General features: G+C 35.2%; 1 protein-coding gene across 6 annotated transcripts; it reads right to left on the bottom strand.

Moving 5' to 3' along the window:
• Positions 1-1,338: 1,338 nt before the first annotated feature.
• On the bottom strand, positions 1,339-16,723 carry LOC126627203 (uncharacterized). Of its 6 annotated transcripts, XM_050296650.1 has the most exons (12): positions 16,519-16,722; positions 16,144-16,290; positions 15,985-16,067; positions 14,327-15,899; positions 13,609-14,240; positions 13,238-13,513; positions 13,056-13,161; positions 2,467-2,559; positions 2,218-2,289; positions 2,057-2,128; positions 1,893-1,958; positions 1,339-1,802 (listed from the first exon to the last, which is right to left on the bottom strand). In XM_050296650.1, the coding sequence occupies exons 3-12, from the start codon at positions 16,011-16,013 to the stop codon at positions 1,527-1,529; spliced, it is 3,195 nt and encodes a 1,064-aa protein (XP_050152607.1). In that variant the 5' UTR covers positions 16,014-16,067; positions 16,144-16,290; positions 16,519-16,722; the 3' UTR covers positions 1,339-1,526. The 6 variants fall into 6 exon arrangements, 5 of the variants coding, with proteins under 5 accessions (XP_050152607.1, XP_050152609.1, XP_050152608.1 ...); XR_007624932.1 differs by lacking the exons at positions 1,339-1,802; positions 1,893-1,958; positions 2,057-2,128; positions 2,218-2,289; positions 2,467-2,559 and adding exons at positions 3,714-3,826; positions 12,353-12,412; positions 12,526-12,953 and having other exon boundaries at positions 16,519-16,723; XM_050296651.1 differs by lacking the exons at positions 1,339-1,802; positions 1,893-1,958; positions 2,057-2,128; positions 2,218-2,289; positions 2,467-2,559 and adding exons at positions 3,714-3,826; positions 12,353-12,953 and having other exon boundaries at positions 13,238-13,328; positions 13,416-13,513; positions 16,519-16,723.
• Between the last annotated feature and the right edge of the window lie 1,665 nt (positions 16,724-18,388).

The following is an 18,388-nucleotide window of genomic DNA, read 5'->3' on the forward strand; positions in this document are numbered from 1 at the left end:
TACTCGAAGGGCAAGGCAAACCATCCTTATTTAAAATTCTAACAAGAGAAGATGTGGGCCTGTAAGCCCAAACAAAGTTGCACATCTCCGAAGTGAAGTTCTTCGCAACGAAGTCCGCTGCACAGTTTGCTGATCTTGGAATCAAAGACCAGGAGCAAGCTTGGAAAGCCTTCCCAACCAACCAAATACGATCTCGAATTGGGAAGAGTTCCTAAGCGCAGCTCGAAGAACAATCCTGCAAACACGAAGTAACCAGTTTGAATCCGATTCAATCACCACCTGGGGGAAATTTAAACCCTTCGCTAGAAGACACCCCTCCAAAACCACCAAGGACTCCGCCATTGCAGCAGAAGAGGCCAAGACCTCCATCCTTTTGACCTCCAAACACCTACGACTCGAGTCACGGATCACCAAGCCAACCCATGCCGATGAAGCACCATGCCTTAACGACTTCACAATGAACGACCATTAAATAATAATAACAAAAGAAGAAATCGTTTTTTATCACCTTTCCTTACACAAGATAACCGTTACAAAAAATCTAACTATAATTAATCTATATACTATTTAATTATTTATTACGTAAAATAAAAACAATTAAAGTATTAAGACAAAAATTACCATTTATTCTGTCTCAATATAAATAAGAGAAATGGGCTTTTTAGTTAAAATGATCCCTGAGATTTGCATAACACATAATTTTGGTCCCTGAGATTTAAAATCAATAAAAGTGGTCTCTGAGATTGTTCACCATCCATTATTTTGGTCATTCTGTGAAAAAACTCAGTTAAGTTGACACTAGAAGAAAAAAGCTCATCTATCACGGTGAATGTCCGTGATAAATTGCAATCCACCACGGACACTGTGCCCGTTAGTATTCTGGATGTGATAAAAAGTCTAATTTTCTACCACGGGCTATGCCCGTTGTCAACTGCAATATGATCACGGATTGTACCCGTGGTAGATTGAGATCTAACACCACGTGCTATGACCGTTGTCGATTACTCATTAACCACAGCTAATGCTCGTGATAAATGGCAATTCACCACGGACACTATGCCCGTTAGTATTCTGGATGTGATAAAAAATCTCATTTTCTACCACGGGCTATGCCCGTTGTCAACTGCAATATAACCACGGATTGTACCCGTGGTAGATTGAGATCTAACACCACGTGCTATAAGCGTTGTCGATTACTAATTAACCACAGCTAAAGCCCGTTATAAATTATTTTCCAAAATTAAAAAAAAATCATTTAACAAATATATATATATATATCTGTATTTATATATTTTAGTATAGAATAACCAACAAAATTGCAGATTTACTACAATATAATAAGCACAAAAAAAATACTTGATAATATTATAACATAATTTAAAAATTCTTGAGTTTCCAAATGAATACATAAACGGAAGTCATAAAGTATTATCCATGTAGTGCCTAATGAATACATAAACGGAAGTCATAAAGTACTATCTATGTAGTGTCAAAGTACCATTTTCTAGTCTAAGTGCGAACTAAAATTACTCTCCAACTCGAACGTACTTTGATGGCCAGGCAATTGTACTAGACACAGCATCCTCCAGGACACGAAATTCACTTGTAGGGCGGTACAAAGATATATTCTCCACTTTGACAACAGTTACCCAAACTTTCCAGCAATCAGGACCAAGCACCATGTGATGAACTTTCGCCTCAGGATTTGTTGATTCTATTTCTCCAGTTGCAACAACTTGTCCATTTCCGAGCCAATTTAGTAACTTGCATGAAGACCCTCGTAAAATACCAACAGGTTGTAACTAGCATAAAGAAATCAAATAAGAACATCAATTTGAAATGATTAAGTTATCAAACTATTTAACAATTATTATCAAGCATGTGTTTACTACCGGAGAAGTGGCTTTAGAACCTTCTTTTCTCTTAATGTTGTCTCTTTCTATGTTTGGACTACTTCTCTGTGACAACCAAACATGGAAGACACAAAATTCGATCAGTTTATATCAAAATCTCATAAGTTTCATAAGCTAACTATTTAGTACTTGTTCTCGTATACCTGGGAACTAGCTTTGGAAGCTTGTCTAGAAGCATCGTCAGCTTCTTGTGCAGTTCTTCTATCACATTGTATCTAATAACAAAACAAAAACAATCTAATTATCAACATCTGGTATGTCTTATTATATTTCCACTGTGCTATACTTGGGATCATATATGTACCTGAGAACTAGCTTTTGAAGTGTGTCTAGAACCATCGTTAGCCTCTGGTGCACTTTTCTTATTACATTGTAACTGATAAAAAGATAAATGCAAATAATCAAAATCAAAAGAAACAACTGATAACAAGATAGATGCAAAGAAACTATTAGCTGCATAGACTAACTAAGCCTGAAAGTGAACATGTTCAGTATTTTCTTTCTATCTAATGATGAAGACATCGAGATAAGTTAAACAAAATCAGTTTCATACCTGGGGAGATGATCTGGAAACCTGGTAACTGGAATTGGGAACCTGTTTTACACCATTCTTAGTTCTGTGGAGATCTATACAGCCTCCCTGCGACTAGTGAATACGCAAGAAATAGAAGTTGATCAATTTCAGATTCAACAAAATACCAATATTTACTATAAGTACGTCGTACCCAGTGCACAAGGCTCCCGCTTTACGCAGGGTCTGGGAGAGGTGAATGTCGGCTAGCCTTACCCCCATTTTATGGAGAGGCTGCTCCCAAGATACACATAAATAAGTACAAACTAGAAAAATCATACTGTCATGACAAGAATGATGTAGAACATAACGAGATGGCAATTCATAATTTATTACCTAATGAGTACCATCAAATTTCAAATGAGTTAAGAAATTCCAATTTCAGTCTTTATTGCATCCACCAAGACCCAGACATAATGATGGGGTCGAATACCATCTTGGCAAAAGAAAATACGAAGATAACTGAATTAAGAATTAAGTGCTCATGCTTTTAACTGATCCTTTAGGTGCCTAGTTAAACCCGTAAAGAAACAGATACAAGTATCTTGTGAAAGGGTTCACCCTTACACTCTGACCAATAAGTAATGTGCATCACAGGAAACAGAAGGTTTATTCTTTAATGCCTCAAGACGCCTATAAACTTAGCAAGAGAAATTTATGATTTCACAGTTAAAGAGTATTAATTCCAAAGTTTTTAGGTGACTACGAGAAATCTACAGAAATTCGCCCTCCTCCAAAACAAAACTCACACAGGTTCAAACAATGCAGCACCAGAATATACAAAATCCAAGCATCCAAGATTGCCTTGAAAGAGTTCTACGTCTGTTACGAATATAATCTTCTCATTGATAGAATGCTTGGTTAAGATAACAGTCATTGGAAATAAACGTAAACACCGCAAGTGGTAAACCGAAAGAAAGTTCAAATGCAAACAGAGCAAAACTTCGACTCGAAAAATGATATTCAGTACCAGAAAGTTGCTTCATCCACAGTGCTCACATAAGCTCCGCCACCGATAACTAAGCCTAAGGTGGCTGCCGTCAACAACCGCCATCGACTCGTAAAATACCAATATTTACTAATGACCCATTTTTACCTGAGGCCTATTTGTGGAGACTTGAATTGCATCATTGGTATTAGTTTCTTTACCATTTCCCTGCAGCGATATGATTAGAAGTTAGAATATATGTTTTAGACCGTTATTTCCCTGCAGCGATATAATTACCTCATTTTGTTGTTTAGCCAACACAAGATCAAACACTTCCCGCAATTTTCCTTCGACATTTTGTAGTCGGTCTCTAAGCTCTCGATTACTCATGCTGGCATATGTTTGGGCATCATATCTAGAAGGTGTAACCCCATAACCACCTCCACGAAGTCGACCTCGATGTTCAGGTCCAAGTGCTTGTGATAAGGCATCATCTTTTATAGAACCATTGTCTGTTGTTGGCATTTCATTAGCCAACTTAATGTCATCCTATACATTTAAAAATCATTTACAAGATTAAAAGAAAAATGAACAAAAAATAACACAAGGATAATTTCAAACTGAAGCTTCGTACCATTTTCTTTGACACTATCTCATTTACGGGTTGACCATTTTTTCTTGTACGAGCAGCTATCCAAAGACTGACTCTATTTAAATCCTCCTCAGGTGTACCTTTGTTTCTCTATTAATTAATCCATAATTTAAACTTCGTATAAGTGTGTTGTCACTGAAATGAAATTAAAATATATACAAAGGTTCATACCAGCTCGTCCTCCAAGCGTGCATATCCTTTACGACTCATCACATGAGGGAGAGTATGGAATGATTTCAACTTTTTGAACTTCTCACTAATTGCCTAACAAAGAAAAATAGATAACAAGGAACTTCATTTAACCAACATCCATGCATAGAAAACCTAATCATTAATTTAAAATTTAATACAAACAAGCTTACATCAAACTCAGGAGAGCATCGATGTTTAACAAATTTGTCCCAATCAGCTTGTTTCTCAATATTAGCAGGCTTCAAGAGTTGCATTTGTTCCATTGCATCAGGACCATCATCAAGTGATCTTATTTGTTTTGTCAACGTGGCTTTGTATGTACGCCAACACCCAGACATTTGTGTTAATAATATCTTCTTACGACAGGGTGCCAAATCGTATTTTTGCTGCATTAACCATGAATCTTTATTAACATCAAAAAGATAATTGATTTTTTATAGTATTATAGAAGAACAAACTAGTTAGGAAATTAGAGCACAGTTTCGGTTAACTTTTACCTTCACAGCAGCCCATAATTTATCTTTCAAAATTGTAGGAACCTCATCCCAACTTGCGTAAGTTACTGGTATTAGTTGTATTGCAAGGATCCCTGCCGACGAACTCAAACTCGCTGATCCAGCACCAAAATGTTGTCCTTTGTCATTGAATTGAACACCAATTTGTTTGGCCTTTGACAGAGCATTATAATCCAACATTGTTGGACCTCTTCCCTTTCTCTTTTTTGCTTCATTCACATCATCACTTGAGTGCATCTCGTCACCGTCTGGCAAACCATCAAAATCCATAGACACCTAAAAATTTAAACCAAATTCGTAGAAAGATTAACAAAGGAATGTTTTCGGTCCTAGAAGAAAAAACCAAGTTAGAGAGAAAGATTTCGCAGGGTAACCAAATGCAACTACAAGATCACTCAATTCATACCAAATTTACAGAGAGAGATCAATGAATAATCTTTGCGTCCTAGTAAAAAAGAACGATGTGAAGAGAAGGATTGAGGGGATAGCCAAATATTAACTGCAAGCGACTGGTGGTGGGAGCACGGCAGTTTGTTCACTTCGTGGGTTTTTAATTAAGTTTTCTTTCCAATAAAAAATATATGAACTATTATTATGTTAATTGTTTTACAAGTATATTATCATTGGGACTCTCTTATAGCCATAAAATTACAAGTTTATTGGGACTCTGATACTAGGGGTACATGGACTCTCTCACTCTTAAGGGTTAATTACCTTGTATATAAAAAGTGTTAATTATTACCTGATCGGAGGATCGATGTGGTGGTGGATGCCTCACGTCCGACTTGCTAGAAAAATCCAAAATATTGTTGTTGCTGAAACTCGTCACACACGATGACTTAGGAGATGAGGCTGCAGAGGCAGCAGTTGATTGCATAATCTGAGACAAAGAATACAAAGCTGCAGCCGTTATTCACTCTTCAAAAATGTCATTTTATATTCCAAATTTAACAAAAAATAAGAGAAATTTTTTTACAGAAGAGTACTGCAGAATGGCTTTTTTAACAGCACCCACAACAAAATATCAAATTTGAATTACCTTGTGGCTTCGAAATGGATTGGTCAGAACTCAGGAGTCAGGAGACTCATGACCATGAGGTGGTGGTCGAAGTTGAGAGGAGCAGATGGTGGTGGTCGAAGACTCGGAGTCGACTTTAGAGAAGCTGAGGGAGGGAACTCAGGTATCATGAATCGAGAGGGAGGAGAGTAATGGTTACTCTCAATCGATGAGAATCGTATTGAAGATTTTGTGGATTTCGCAATCTGGGGTAAAAAAAAATTGATAACCATAAAAAAAGGACCTCCAGCCAAGGGACGAAGGAAGGCTGCGTTTTGGGGAAGAAGGAAACTGCATTTGAGGATCATCCTTTTTAGATAAAGAAATCGCAGGAAAGCTGGGTTCGGGGAAGAAGGAAGGTTGGGTTTTGGGAAGAAGGAATGGCTTGGGGTTTGGGGAAGAAGGTGGGCTGGGTTTTGGAGGAGAAAGGAATGGCTGGGAAGACGTAGGAGGGAGGGGTTGGGTCGGACGGGAGGAGACCGTCCATCTCCTCTGTTCTTTTGTTCTTTTCTTTTTTTTAATTTTTAAAAGGTCAAAATGATAATAAAATTCCAGCTCTGTAAAACATAATTAAGGACAGATTGTGAAATTTAATGAAAGCATACTACTTTATAATTTCTCGACACTGGGAGAGAGATCAAGAGGGAGCAGATAGGGAGGACCGAGGTTAGCAGATTCCATCGAATTGTAATTATCATTTTTTATTTGTTTTGGTCAAATCACAAAATAAACATTCAAATATCAAATAACGGGACAAATTTTTTCGACGGTTATCAACAAAAAATTATGATTTAACGGTTATTTTAACTTTAATTTTGATGATTTTTTACAGCTACACTCATTGACCCTATATGAATACAATGAATGAACTCGATCTTCAATTTAAAATATTTACATTAATGGATACCACAAAATCTTATGTTATACTTAATGAAAGTATGAATAAACTTTTAAGTGTTAGCGAATCTATCGTTTTGATGGGATACGCATTCTACGAAACTAATTTCAACAATCCAACCGTCAAACTTGTTTGTATATACTTCAAGATCGCATACGCCAAAAATTGCAAAAAACAAACATTCAGAGATCGAGTAACAGAACAAAACTTTTCGACGGTTAAGAACGAAAAATTACGATTTAACGGTTATTTTAACTCCGATTTTGATGATTTTTTTATAGCTACACTCATTGACCCTATATGAATACAATGAATGAACTCGATCTTCAATTTAAAATATTTACATTAATGGATACCACAAAATCTTATGTTATACTTAATGAAAGTATGAATAAACTTTTAAGTGTTAGCGAATCTATCGTTTTGATGGGATACGCATTCTACGAAACTAATTTCAACAATCCAACCGTCAAACTTGTTTGTATATACTTCGAGATCGCATACGCCAAAAATTGAAAAAAACAAACATTCAGAGATCGAGTAACAGAACAAAACTTTTCGACGGTTATGAACGAAAAATCACGATTTAACGGTTATTTTAACTCCGATTTTGATGATTTTTTACAGCTACACTCATTGACCCTATATGAATAAAATGAATGAACTCGATCTTCAATTTAAAATATTTACATTAATGGATACCACAAAATCTTATGTTATACTTAATGAAAGTATGAATAAACTTTTAAGTGTTAGCGAATCTATCGTTTCGATGGAATACGCATTCTACGAAACTAATTTCAACGATCCAACCGTCAAACTTGTTTGTATATACTTCGAGATCGCATACGCCAAAAATTGCAATAAACAAACATTCAGAGATCGAGTAACGGGACAATACTTTTCGACGGTTATGAACGAAAAATCACGATTTAACGGTTATTTTAACTCCGATTTTGATGATTTTTTACAGCTACACTCATTGACCCTATATGAATACAATGAATGAACTCGATCTTCAATTTAAAATATTTACATTAATGGATACCACAAAATCTTATGTTATACTTAATGAAAGTATGAATAAACTTTTAAGTGTTAGCGAATCTATCGTTTCGATGGGATACGCATTCTACGAAACTAATTTCAACAATCCAACCGTCAAACTTGTTTGTATATACTTCGAGAACGCATACGCCAAAAATTGAAAAAAACAAACATTCAGAGATCGAGTAACGGGACAAAACTTTTCGACGGTTATGAACGAAAAATCACGATTTAACGGTTATTTTAACTCCGATTTTGATGATTTTTTACAGCTACACTCATTGACCCTATATGAATACAATGAATGAACTCGATCTTCAATTTAAAATATTTACATTAATGGATACCACAAAATCTTATGTTATACTTAATGAACGTATGAATAAACTTTTAAGTGTTAGCGAATCTATCGTTTCGATGGGATACGCATTCTACGAAACTAATTTCAACGATCCAACCGTCAAACTTGTTTGTATATACTTCGAGATCGCATACGCCAAAAATTGAAAAAAAACAAACATTCAGAGATCGAGTAACGGGACAAAACGTTTCGACGGTTATGAACGAAAAATCACGATTTAACGGTTATTTTAACTCCGATTTCGATGATTTTTTACAGCTACACTCATTGACCCTATATGAATACAATGAATGAACTCGATCTTCAATTTAAAATATTTACATTAATGGATACCACAAAATCTTATGTTATACTTAATGAAAGTATGAATAAACTTTTAAGTGTTAGCGAATCTATCGTTTCGATGCGATACGCATTCTACGAAACTAATTTCAACGATCCAACCGTCAAACTTGTTTGTATATACTTCGAGATCGCATACGCCAAAAATTGCAAAAAAAAAACATTCAGAGATCGAGTAACGGGACAAAACTTTTCGACGGTTATGAACGAAAAATCACGATTTAACGGTTATTTTAACTCCGATTTTGATGATTTTTTACAGCTACACTCATTGACCCTATATAAATACAATGAATGAACTCGATCTTCAATTTAAAATATTTACATTAATGGATACCACAAAATCTTATGTTATACTTAATGAAAGTATGAATAAACTTAAGTGTTAGCGAATCTATCGTTTTGATGAGATACGCATTCTACGAAACTAATTTCAACGATCCAACCGTCAAACTTGTTTGTATAAACTTCGAGATCGCATACACCAAAAATTCCAAAAAACAAACATTCAGAGATCGAGTAACGGGACAATACTTTTCGACAGTTATGAACGAAAAATCACGATTTAACGGTTATTTTAACTCCGATTTTGATGATTTTTTACAGCTACACTCATTGACCCTATATGAATACAATGAATGAACTCGATCTTCAATTTAAAATATTTACATTAATGGATACCACAAAATCTTATGTTATACTTAATGAAAGTATGAATAAACTTTTAAGTGTTAGCGAATCTATCGTTTCGATGGGATACGGATTCTACGAAACTAATTTCAACGATCCAACCGTCAAACGTGTTTGTATATACTTCGAGATCGCATACGCCAAAAATTGCAAAAAACAAACATTCAGAGATCGAGTAACGAGACAAAACGTTTCGACGGTTATGAAAGAAAAATCACGATTTAACGGTTATTTTAACTCCGATTTTGATGATTCTTTACAACTACACTCATTGACCCTATATGAATACAATGAATGAACTCGATCTTCAATTTAAAATATTTACATTAATGGATACCACAAAATCTTATGTTATACTTAATGAAAGTATGAATAAACTTTTAAGTGTTAGCGAATCTATCGTTTCGATGGGATACGCATTCTACGAAACTAATTTCAACGATCCAACCGTCAAACTTGTTTGTATATACTTCGAGATCGCATATGCCAAAAATTGCAAAAAACAAACATTCAGAGATCGAGTAACGGGACAAAACTTTTCGACGGTTATGAACGAAAAATCACGATTTAACGGTTATTTTAACTCCGATTTTGATGATTTTTTACAGCTACACTCATTGACCCTATATGAATACAATGAATGAACTCGATCTTCAATTTAAAATATTTACATTAATGGATACCACAAAATCTTATGTTATACGTAATGAAAGTATGAATAAACTTTTAAGTGTTAGCGAATCTATCGTTTCGATGGGATACGCATTCTACGAAACTAATTTCAACAATCCAACCGTCAAACTTGTTTGTATATACTTCAAGATCGCATACGCCAAAAATTGAAAAAAACAAACATTCAGAGATCGAGTAACGGGACAAAACTTTTCGACGGTTATGAACGAAAAATCACGATTTAACGGTTATTTTAACTCCGATTTTGATGATTTTTTACAACTACACTCATTGACCCTATATGAATACAATGAATGAACTCGATCTTCAATTTAAAATATTTACATTAATGGATACCACAAAATCTTATGTTATACTTAATGAAAGTATGAATAAACTTTTAAGTGTTAGCGAATCTATCGTTTCGATGGGATACGCATTCTACGAAACTAATTTCAACGATCCAACCGTCAAACTTGTTTGTATATACTTCGAGATCGCATACGCCAAAAATTGAAAAAAACAAACATTCAGAGATCGAGTAACGGGACAAAACGTTTCGACGGTTATGAACGAAAAATCACGATTTAACGGTTATTTTAACTCCGATTTTGATGATTTTTTACAGCTACACTCATTGACCCTATATGAATACAATGAATGAACTCGATCTTCAATTTAAAATATTTACATTAATGGATACCACAAAATCTTATGTTATACTTAATGAAAGTATGAATAAACTTTTAAGTGTTAGCGAATCTATCGTTTCGATGCGATACGCATTCTACGAAACTAATTTCAACGATCCAACCGTCAAACTTGTTTGTATATACTTCGAGATCGCATACGCCAAAAATTGCAAAAAACAAACATTCAGAGATCGAGTAACGGGACAAAACTTTTCGACGGTTATGAACGAAAAATCACGATTTAACGGTTATTTTAACTCCGATTTTGATGATTTTTTACAGCTACACTCATTGACCCTATATGAATACAATGAATGAACTCGATCTTCAATTTAAAATATTTACATTAATGGATACCACAAAATCTTATGTTATACTTAATGAAAGTATGAATAAACTTTTAAGTGTTAGCGAATCTATCGTTTTGATGAGATACGCATTCTACGAAACTAATTTCAACGATCCAACCGTCAAACTTGTTTGTATATACTTCGAGATCGCATACACCAAAAATTCCAAAAAACAAACATTCAGAGATCGAGTAACGGGACAAAACTTTTCGACGGTTATGAACGAAAAATCACGATTTAACGGTTATTTGAACTCCGATTTTGATGATTTTTTACAGCTACACTCATTGACCCTATATGAATACAATGAATGAACTCGATCTTCAATTTAAAATATTTACATTAATGGATACCACAAAATCTTATGTTATACTTAATGAAAGTATGAATAAACTTTTAAGTGTTAGCGAATCTATCGTTTTGATGGGATACGCATTCTACGAAACTAATTTCAACGATCCAACCGTCAAACTTGTTTGTATATACTTCGAGATCGCATACGCCAAAAATTGCAAAAAACAAACATTCAGAGATCGAGTAACGGGACAAAACTTTTCGACGGTTATGAACGAAAAATCACGATTTAACGGTTATTTTAACTCCGATTTTGATGATTTTTTACAGCTACACTCATTGACCCTATATGAATACAATGAATGAACTCGATCTTCAATTTAAAATATTTACATTAATGGATACCACAAAATCTTATGTTATACTTAATGAAAGTATGAATAAACTTTTAAGTGTTAGCGAATCTATCGTTTCGATGGGATACGCATTCTACGAAACTAATTTCAACGATCCAACCGTCAAACTTGTTTGTATATACTTCGAGATCGCATACGCCAAAAATTGCAAAAAACAAACATTCAGAGATCGAGTAACGGGACAAAACTTTTCGACGGTTATGAACAAAAAATCACGATTTAGCGGTTATTTTAACTCCGATTTTTGATGATTTTTTACAGCTACACTCATTGACCCTATATGAATACAATGAATGAACTCGATCTTCAATTTAAAATATTTACACTAGAGGAAGAAATCGGGATGCAATATTGGCTGCTTGCTTGTACATTTGCTTGTTGTCAAGAAGACAAGTGTAAAGAGTAGAGCTTATGATTTTTTTTTTAACATGTGGATGCTTTCCAAATCATCTTTGCCTTTGTGTATGAGCTTCTCTGAACCTGTGAGGTTCAAACAGAAATTTGCTCTGCCGCCAAAGGAGCCACAAAGAAGAAAATTGGCCGAGCAAAAGAATACATAGTAAAATAACTGGGATTAGAGAATGGTCAGTTGGTGGAGATGGGAACAATACATGTTGGGGACTTTATGGTGAGAAATTTTTCGTTTTCATTTAGTTCTGATTTGAAGAAAAAAAAAACCATACACATAAATATCAGTTTTCCTAAGAAGAGATCCAAAAAAAGGTAGAGAAATTTGTGAAAAATGTTTTCATTCAATAATAGTCTAGTTTTACACAGGAATGGCCTCACAATTTGCCCGAACATAACCTTCATCTTCATCACCTACACAATCATCAAGTTTATAAACATCTAATGGGGCATATGACATGTAAGCATCCTCGTCAAACTTTCCCAAGTCATGGAACCCTTTTGGAGGTGCTTTTAGAACAACATACCAATCAGACGTTTCACTCTCTCTTGAATAAAATACTTGTTTGGCCTGTGAAGCGAGAATAAATGGATCATTTTGAAATTGATTTAGACGATGCAGGTTGACCAAAGTAAATCCATCATCAACCTTAATGCCATTACTAGTATTCGCCCAATCACATTTAAATATGGGGACCCGAAACGTGTAATAGTCCATCACTAGAATCTCTTGAATCACCCCATAGTATAAAACCTTTTTAATCTCTTCGGTGCCATTGACCGATGTTTCAGCTTCAAGATAAACACCACTGTCTTGTGTAGTCTTCTCACTAGCTCTTGTACAAAAATGCCTTCCATTTACAACATATCTTGAATATGACATTACTTGTGTTATCGGTCCAAATGCAAGCCCCTTTAACATGTCCGAGACACTTGTGTCTCCCAGTGCAATAACCTGTTCAGTAATTAATGGAATGCTAAAAACATAATATTGTTGGAACTACAAATTACCTACCTAAAAGTATAAAAAAAGAAAGTAGAAGAATATAAATCCAACCTTATTGCGGAGCCAAGATGAAAATTGAGTTGCATGCATCCTATGTAGCTTGTTCAATTTGCCTACAAGGCTCGGATCTGAATACTTAAGCTCCTCAACATGCATTCTGGAACAAAATAATATGTTATGAAGTTTTAATAAAATAGAATGCACATAAGCTTCTAAAAGGGTGCATAACTCACTCTCGATATGGCTCAGCTTCTGAGCTATTAAACAATATGTAACGATGAGCAATTTGGTACATTTCTGAAGACATGGTCATTGTCACACCAGCTGAAATAGGATTCCCAATAACAATTGATTCATCCTCATATCGGTTATGTCGTAAACCGATATTTTCAGCTTGTTTTATGTACTTACTACAAAATTTCACACACTCGTCAGCTAAGACACACTCTACCATAGACCCCTCTGGTCGTGCTCGATTTCTAACATAATCCTTTAACACCTTCATAAATCTGAAAGAAATTTAATCATGTCATAAACTAGTAAGTCATCTAAAATAGAAAAACAAAAAAATAGGCTAATACTAGAAATATAAATACGAAAGTACCTTTCAAAAGGATACATCCAACGATAATGAACAGGTCCACATAGCCTAGCTTCCTTCGCTAAATGGATTGTAAGGTGAATCATAATATCAAAGAAAGAAGGTGGAAAATACTTCTCAAGCATGCATATTGTTTCTGCAACCTCATTCTCCAATACTTCCAGCTTACTTTTGTCAATAACTCCTAGACAGAGTTCGTGGAAAAATACACACAACCGAAAGATTGCATGTCTTGGACCTTTAGGCAAAAGACCTCTTATTGCTACTGGCAACAATTGTTGCATTAGGACATGACAATCATGGGACTTGAGTCCAATTAGATTGCAGTCACTTAGATCCACACAATTACTAATATTTGAGCTATAACCAACTGGTACCTTCATATCGAACAACCTCTTACAGAAAATATGTTTCTCTGCTTTAGAGAAGTTGTGAAGTGCTGGAGGTAGTTTCGTCTTTTTTCCTTTCTCTTCAGTTATGCATAAATCATGCCGAATACCCAATTCCTTTAAATCTTTACGACAATTAAGTCCATCCTTTGATTTACCTTTAATATGTAGCAATGTGCCAACAATACTTTCACAAACATTTTTCTCTATGTGCATGATGTCCAAATTATGCCTCAAACATAATTTCTGCAAAACAAGCAAAAATAAGCAAATTAGTTGTGAAAAAAATCGTACTTTTCTTTATAGTTAAATGTTAAGTGTAATTGTCAAACCTTCCAATACGGCAAATCAAAGAAAATTGATTTCTTTTTCCATATGTTAATAGGATCACTTCCTGTTGTCTGTACACCTTTCTTTACACTCATCTTCCTTTTTGTGCCTTTTTGTGTAGTTGACTTTTTTCCCCAATCCCTTCCAGCTGCTTCGGAAGCATATAAAACTTCTTCACCTGTCAATACCCTTGGTTTTTGCCCAATATCATCATTCCCATCAAACCATTTACCCTTCTTGCGAAACTCATGAGAAGGTTGAAGAAATCTTCTATTGCCGGTATATACATGCTTCTTACTAAACGGCAACCTCAAAGATCGCGTGTTAGCACCACATGCCACACAAGCAAACCTGCCCTTTGTAAAACATCCAGCCAAGTTACCATAAGCGGGATAATCACTGATTGTCCACATCAAAATAGCCCTCAAATTGAAAGTAGAATTTGTAGTTGCATCAAATACACCCACTCCTTCATTCCATAACACACATAAATCTTCTATGAGTGGTTGCAAGTAAACATCAATATCATTTCCGGGTTGTTTCTTCCCAGGAATTATTAACGTCAACATCAAATTCTCTTTCGACATGGCTAACCATGGAGGAAGATTGTATGTAACTAATATAACTGGCCAACAACTATATCTAGAGCTTAGTTGGCGGAATGGGTTAAATCCATCGGTAGCTAAACCAAGTCTCAAGTTTCGTGGATCTGAGGCAAAATCAGGATATCTAGTGTCAATAGACTCCCATGCTGGCGAATCAACTGGATGTCGCATCTTACCATCCTGACTTTTGTTGGTATGATGCCATGTTAAGTCTTTGGCCATGTCATCATCCTTAAACATTCGCTTAAATCTTGGTATAATAGGAAAGTAACGCAACACCTTTGCAGAAACTCCTTTGTAAATGTGATTATTACGTTTACCAACCTGCCAACGTGAAGAACCACACTTTGGACACGTCTCAAGTTGTTCAAAGTCTTTCCAAAATAAGCAGCAATCATTTACACATGCATCTATTTTCTCGAACCCTAAATCAAACACCTTAAGTAACTTCTTTGTCAAATTCATTGAATTCGGAAGTGTATTACCTTCCGGAAACATGTCCTTTAAGGCTTGGAGGAGCTCGTCAAAAAGCTTATCTGTTGCACCATTTGAAGCTTTAATCTTGTATAAAACTACAGTTGCTGACAACTTTGTGTATTTCGTACAACCTTCATATAAAGGAGCTTCAGCTTCTTCAACCTTTTGTTTGAAATTCTCATCTCCAATTAGCAAGTTTGCTTTTCCAGTTCCATCATCTTCAGCCAAGACATCCCTATACATCTGATATGTTTCTGTCACGTTGGCATAGTCATGTTGTTGAAGAATAGGTTCTTGTTCACCATGGAACACCCAAGTAGTATATGAAGAATCTATTCCATTTATAACCAAGTGTTCATACACAATCGCAGGTAGTTGAAAACATTGGTTTTGACATATTATACACGGGCAAATGATCTTATCTCGATTTCCTCCATATTCTTTAGCTACTTGTACAAACTTTTGTGCACCCTCTCTGTATTCTGTTGATGGTCTGTATTATAAATAAATCTTAATCACTTTAAACAGACCCTAGTTATCAATGTCAAAAATGAAATTCATTGAGGCAGATAATATACCTCGAAAATGTTAGCCAATCTTTGTCCATTGCAATCAGATAGTTGACAATGATCGTTTCCAACAATGCTTCTCAAAAGTAATCCTAAAATAATAATTTAATCAGAAATTAACACTAAAAATAAATAAAAAACACAAAAAAAAAAATTGAAATTTCGTACCTCTAAATTTCTGGGTGTTTACTGTGAATCCAATTGAGAACTAAGGGCGCAGATTGCGAGAGGAGAAGACGAAGAGGGAGGAAGCACGGATTTGTTTTGGCGATGAATGGGAAAAGCACGTCAATTTCCAAAATAAAAAAGGGAAATCTAATGATCAAATTCAAGAAATATTCAATCTCACAACAATTTTAAGCCAATCAGTTATGCACCAAATCAAATTTTATGAAATTCTAGCAAAATACAACCCCAATAGAACACAAATGGACCATAAAAAAATACGAAATATCAACAACTAAATTCGATAAAGTAACAAACCACAGCGAAAAATCAAATATTTGGCTTCTGGGTAGTTGAGAAGAAGTGAGATTTAATTACCTCTTGAAGGCTAAAGAAATTGGGTACAGGATGAGGGGGCGAGAAGATCGTAAAGCAGAGATCGAAAAGATAAGGAAGCAGGGATCGGAAGGATCACGAAGCAGCGATGGAAGAGATCGATGCGGAGTGTAGGACGCATGATCGAAATCGCCAACCCGTTGCAGAGCAGCTGAGAATTCTGTTGTTACTGTGCAACAAAGAGAAAAAGCGCCTGATATGGAAAACCAAACGGAGGGCATTTTCGTCCGCGCATTCTCCGTAAACAGTGCAAGCTGGTTTGGGTTTTAGTATAGGAATACTATCCTCCAAAATATTAAAAAAAAACAAAAAACAAAATCCACCACAGGCCGATGCCGTGGTGAATTTTCAAAAGGCTGTGTGGTTGTTTGAAGTAACCATAACGAGTATATCGCGTGGTGGTTTTGATATTTCATCACGGGATTAAAAACCGTTGTAAATTATTTACTTTTAACAACGGGCCAGAATTTGACCGTGGTGAATTAATGTTATCTACCACGATCTACATGTAACCGTGGTAATTGAATAGTTTCTACCACGAGCTGTTGATGCCCGTGATGGAATTGATGTAGTAAATATGCTGTTATGTACTAGTGTAAGGGTATAACATATAACTTTGGTCCCTGAGATTTGCATAACACATAATTTTTGTCTCTGAAATTTGCATAACACATAACTTTGATCCTTAAGATTGTTCAACATCCATCATTTTGGTCATTTCGTTAAAAAACTCAGGGACCACTTAATGGAGTTTTTTAATAGAATGATCAAAATAATGGATGGTGGACAATCTCATGAACCACTTCTATTAATTTTAAATCTCAGTGACCAAAGTTATATGTTATGAAAATCTCAGGGACCATTTTGGCTAAAAAGCCAACAGAAATTTTATTCGACCCCTACTGATGAGAATCAATTATTATTATTTAGATTATACCTAAAAAAAATAATAATTGATTCTCATACCCCCTTCACCAAGCTTCCAGTTTTGCCCTTAATTAATAGCAGAGAAAATTTAGATTAGACCTAAAACCCACGAACATCAAAAACGTTCTTTTTAGTATCTCTGCACCCCTCCCATACATTCTTGTGAACCTAGCCCAAGAGCCGGCGACAAATCCCCAACGTTTTCGACAACCACCATAGCTCTCCACTGTGATCATATAGTAAATCAAGCATGGGGATGGGAAGCATTTGTGCAAGAAGAGCTAAACCTGCTGCTAGTGTTAAATTTCACATATCAAACAGCAATGGAAGATTCATAAAGGCTAGGTATGATGATGACGATGATTATATTGAACAAAACGAGAAGATCTTGACTCCAGACAAGAAATTTTCTCTGCAAAAACTCTTCATCTGAGGTCCTTGAAAAGCAAGGGTGAGATAGAAGTTAAGCATATTCATGAACAAGAGTTGATTGAATCCCCAAAAACCTAAGGAAATTCAAGAAACAAAAGAAAAAGAAAAAAAGGTGAAAGGGAATGGTGGCCGTGGACAACGTCGGTGAAAGTGTAACCGGTATCTGAGTTGAGTTTATATGAATAAATGGATGGGTGTAGAGATAAAAATAGTGTTTTGTTGTCCATGGATTTTGGGTTTTAATATAATTTTTTTTATTAATTATTTAAGGGCAAATTTGGAAATGTGATAGAGAAATTTTATAAGTTGGGTGCAAAGATACAACAAACGGGTTTGAATAAAATTTTCCTATAAATAATCAATTCTCTTGGATAAAATAATAATAATAATAATAATAATTGATTATCATGCCCTCTTTGCCCATCCCACCCACTTTGGGTATAGCAACCTCTAGGGTTGGTTCGGTATGGGAACCTCTAGGGTTGTACAATAA

Source organism: Malus sylvestris, chromosome 6 (assembly GCF_916048215.2).
Source record: "Malus sylvestris chromosome 6, drMalSylv7.2, whole genome shotgun sequence".
NCBI lineage: Eukaryota > Viridiplantae > Streptophyta > Magnoliopsida > Rosales > Rosaceae > Malus > Malus sylvestris.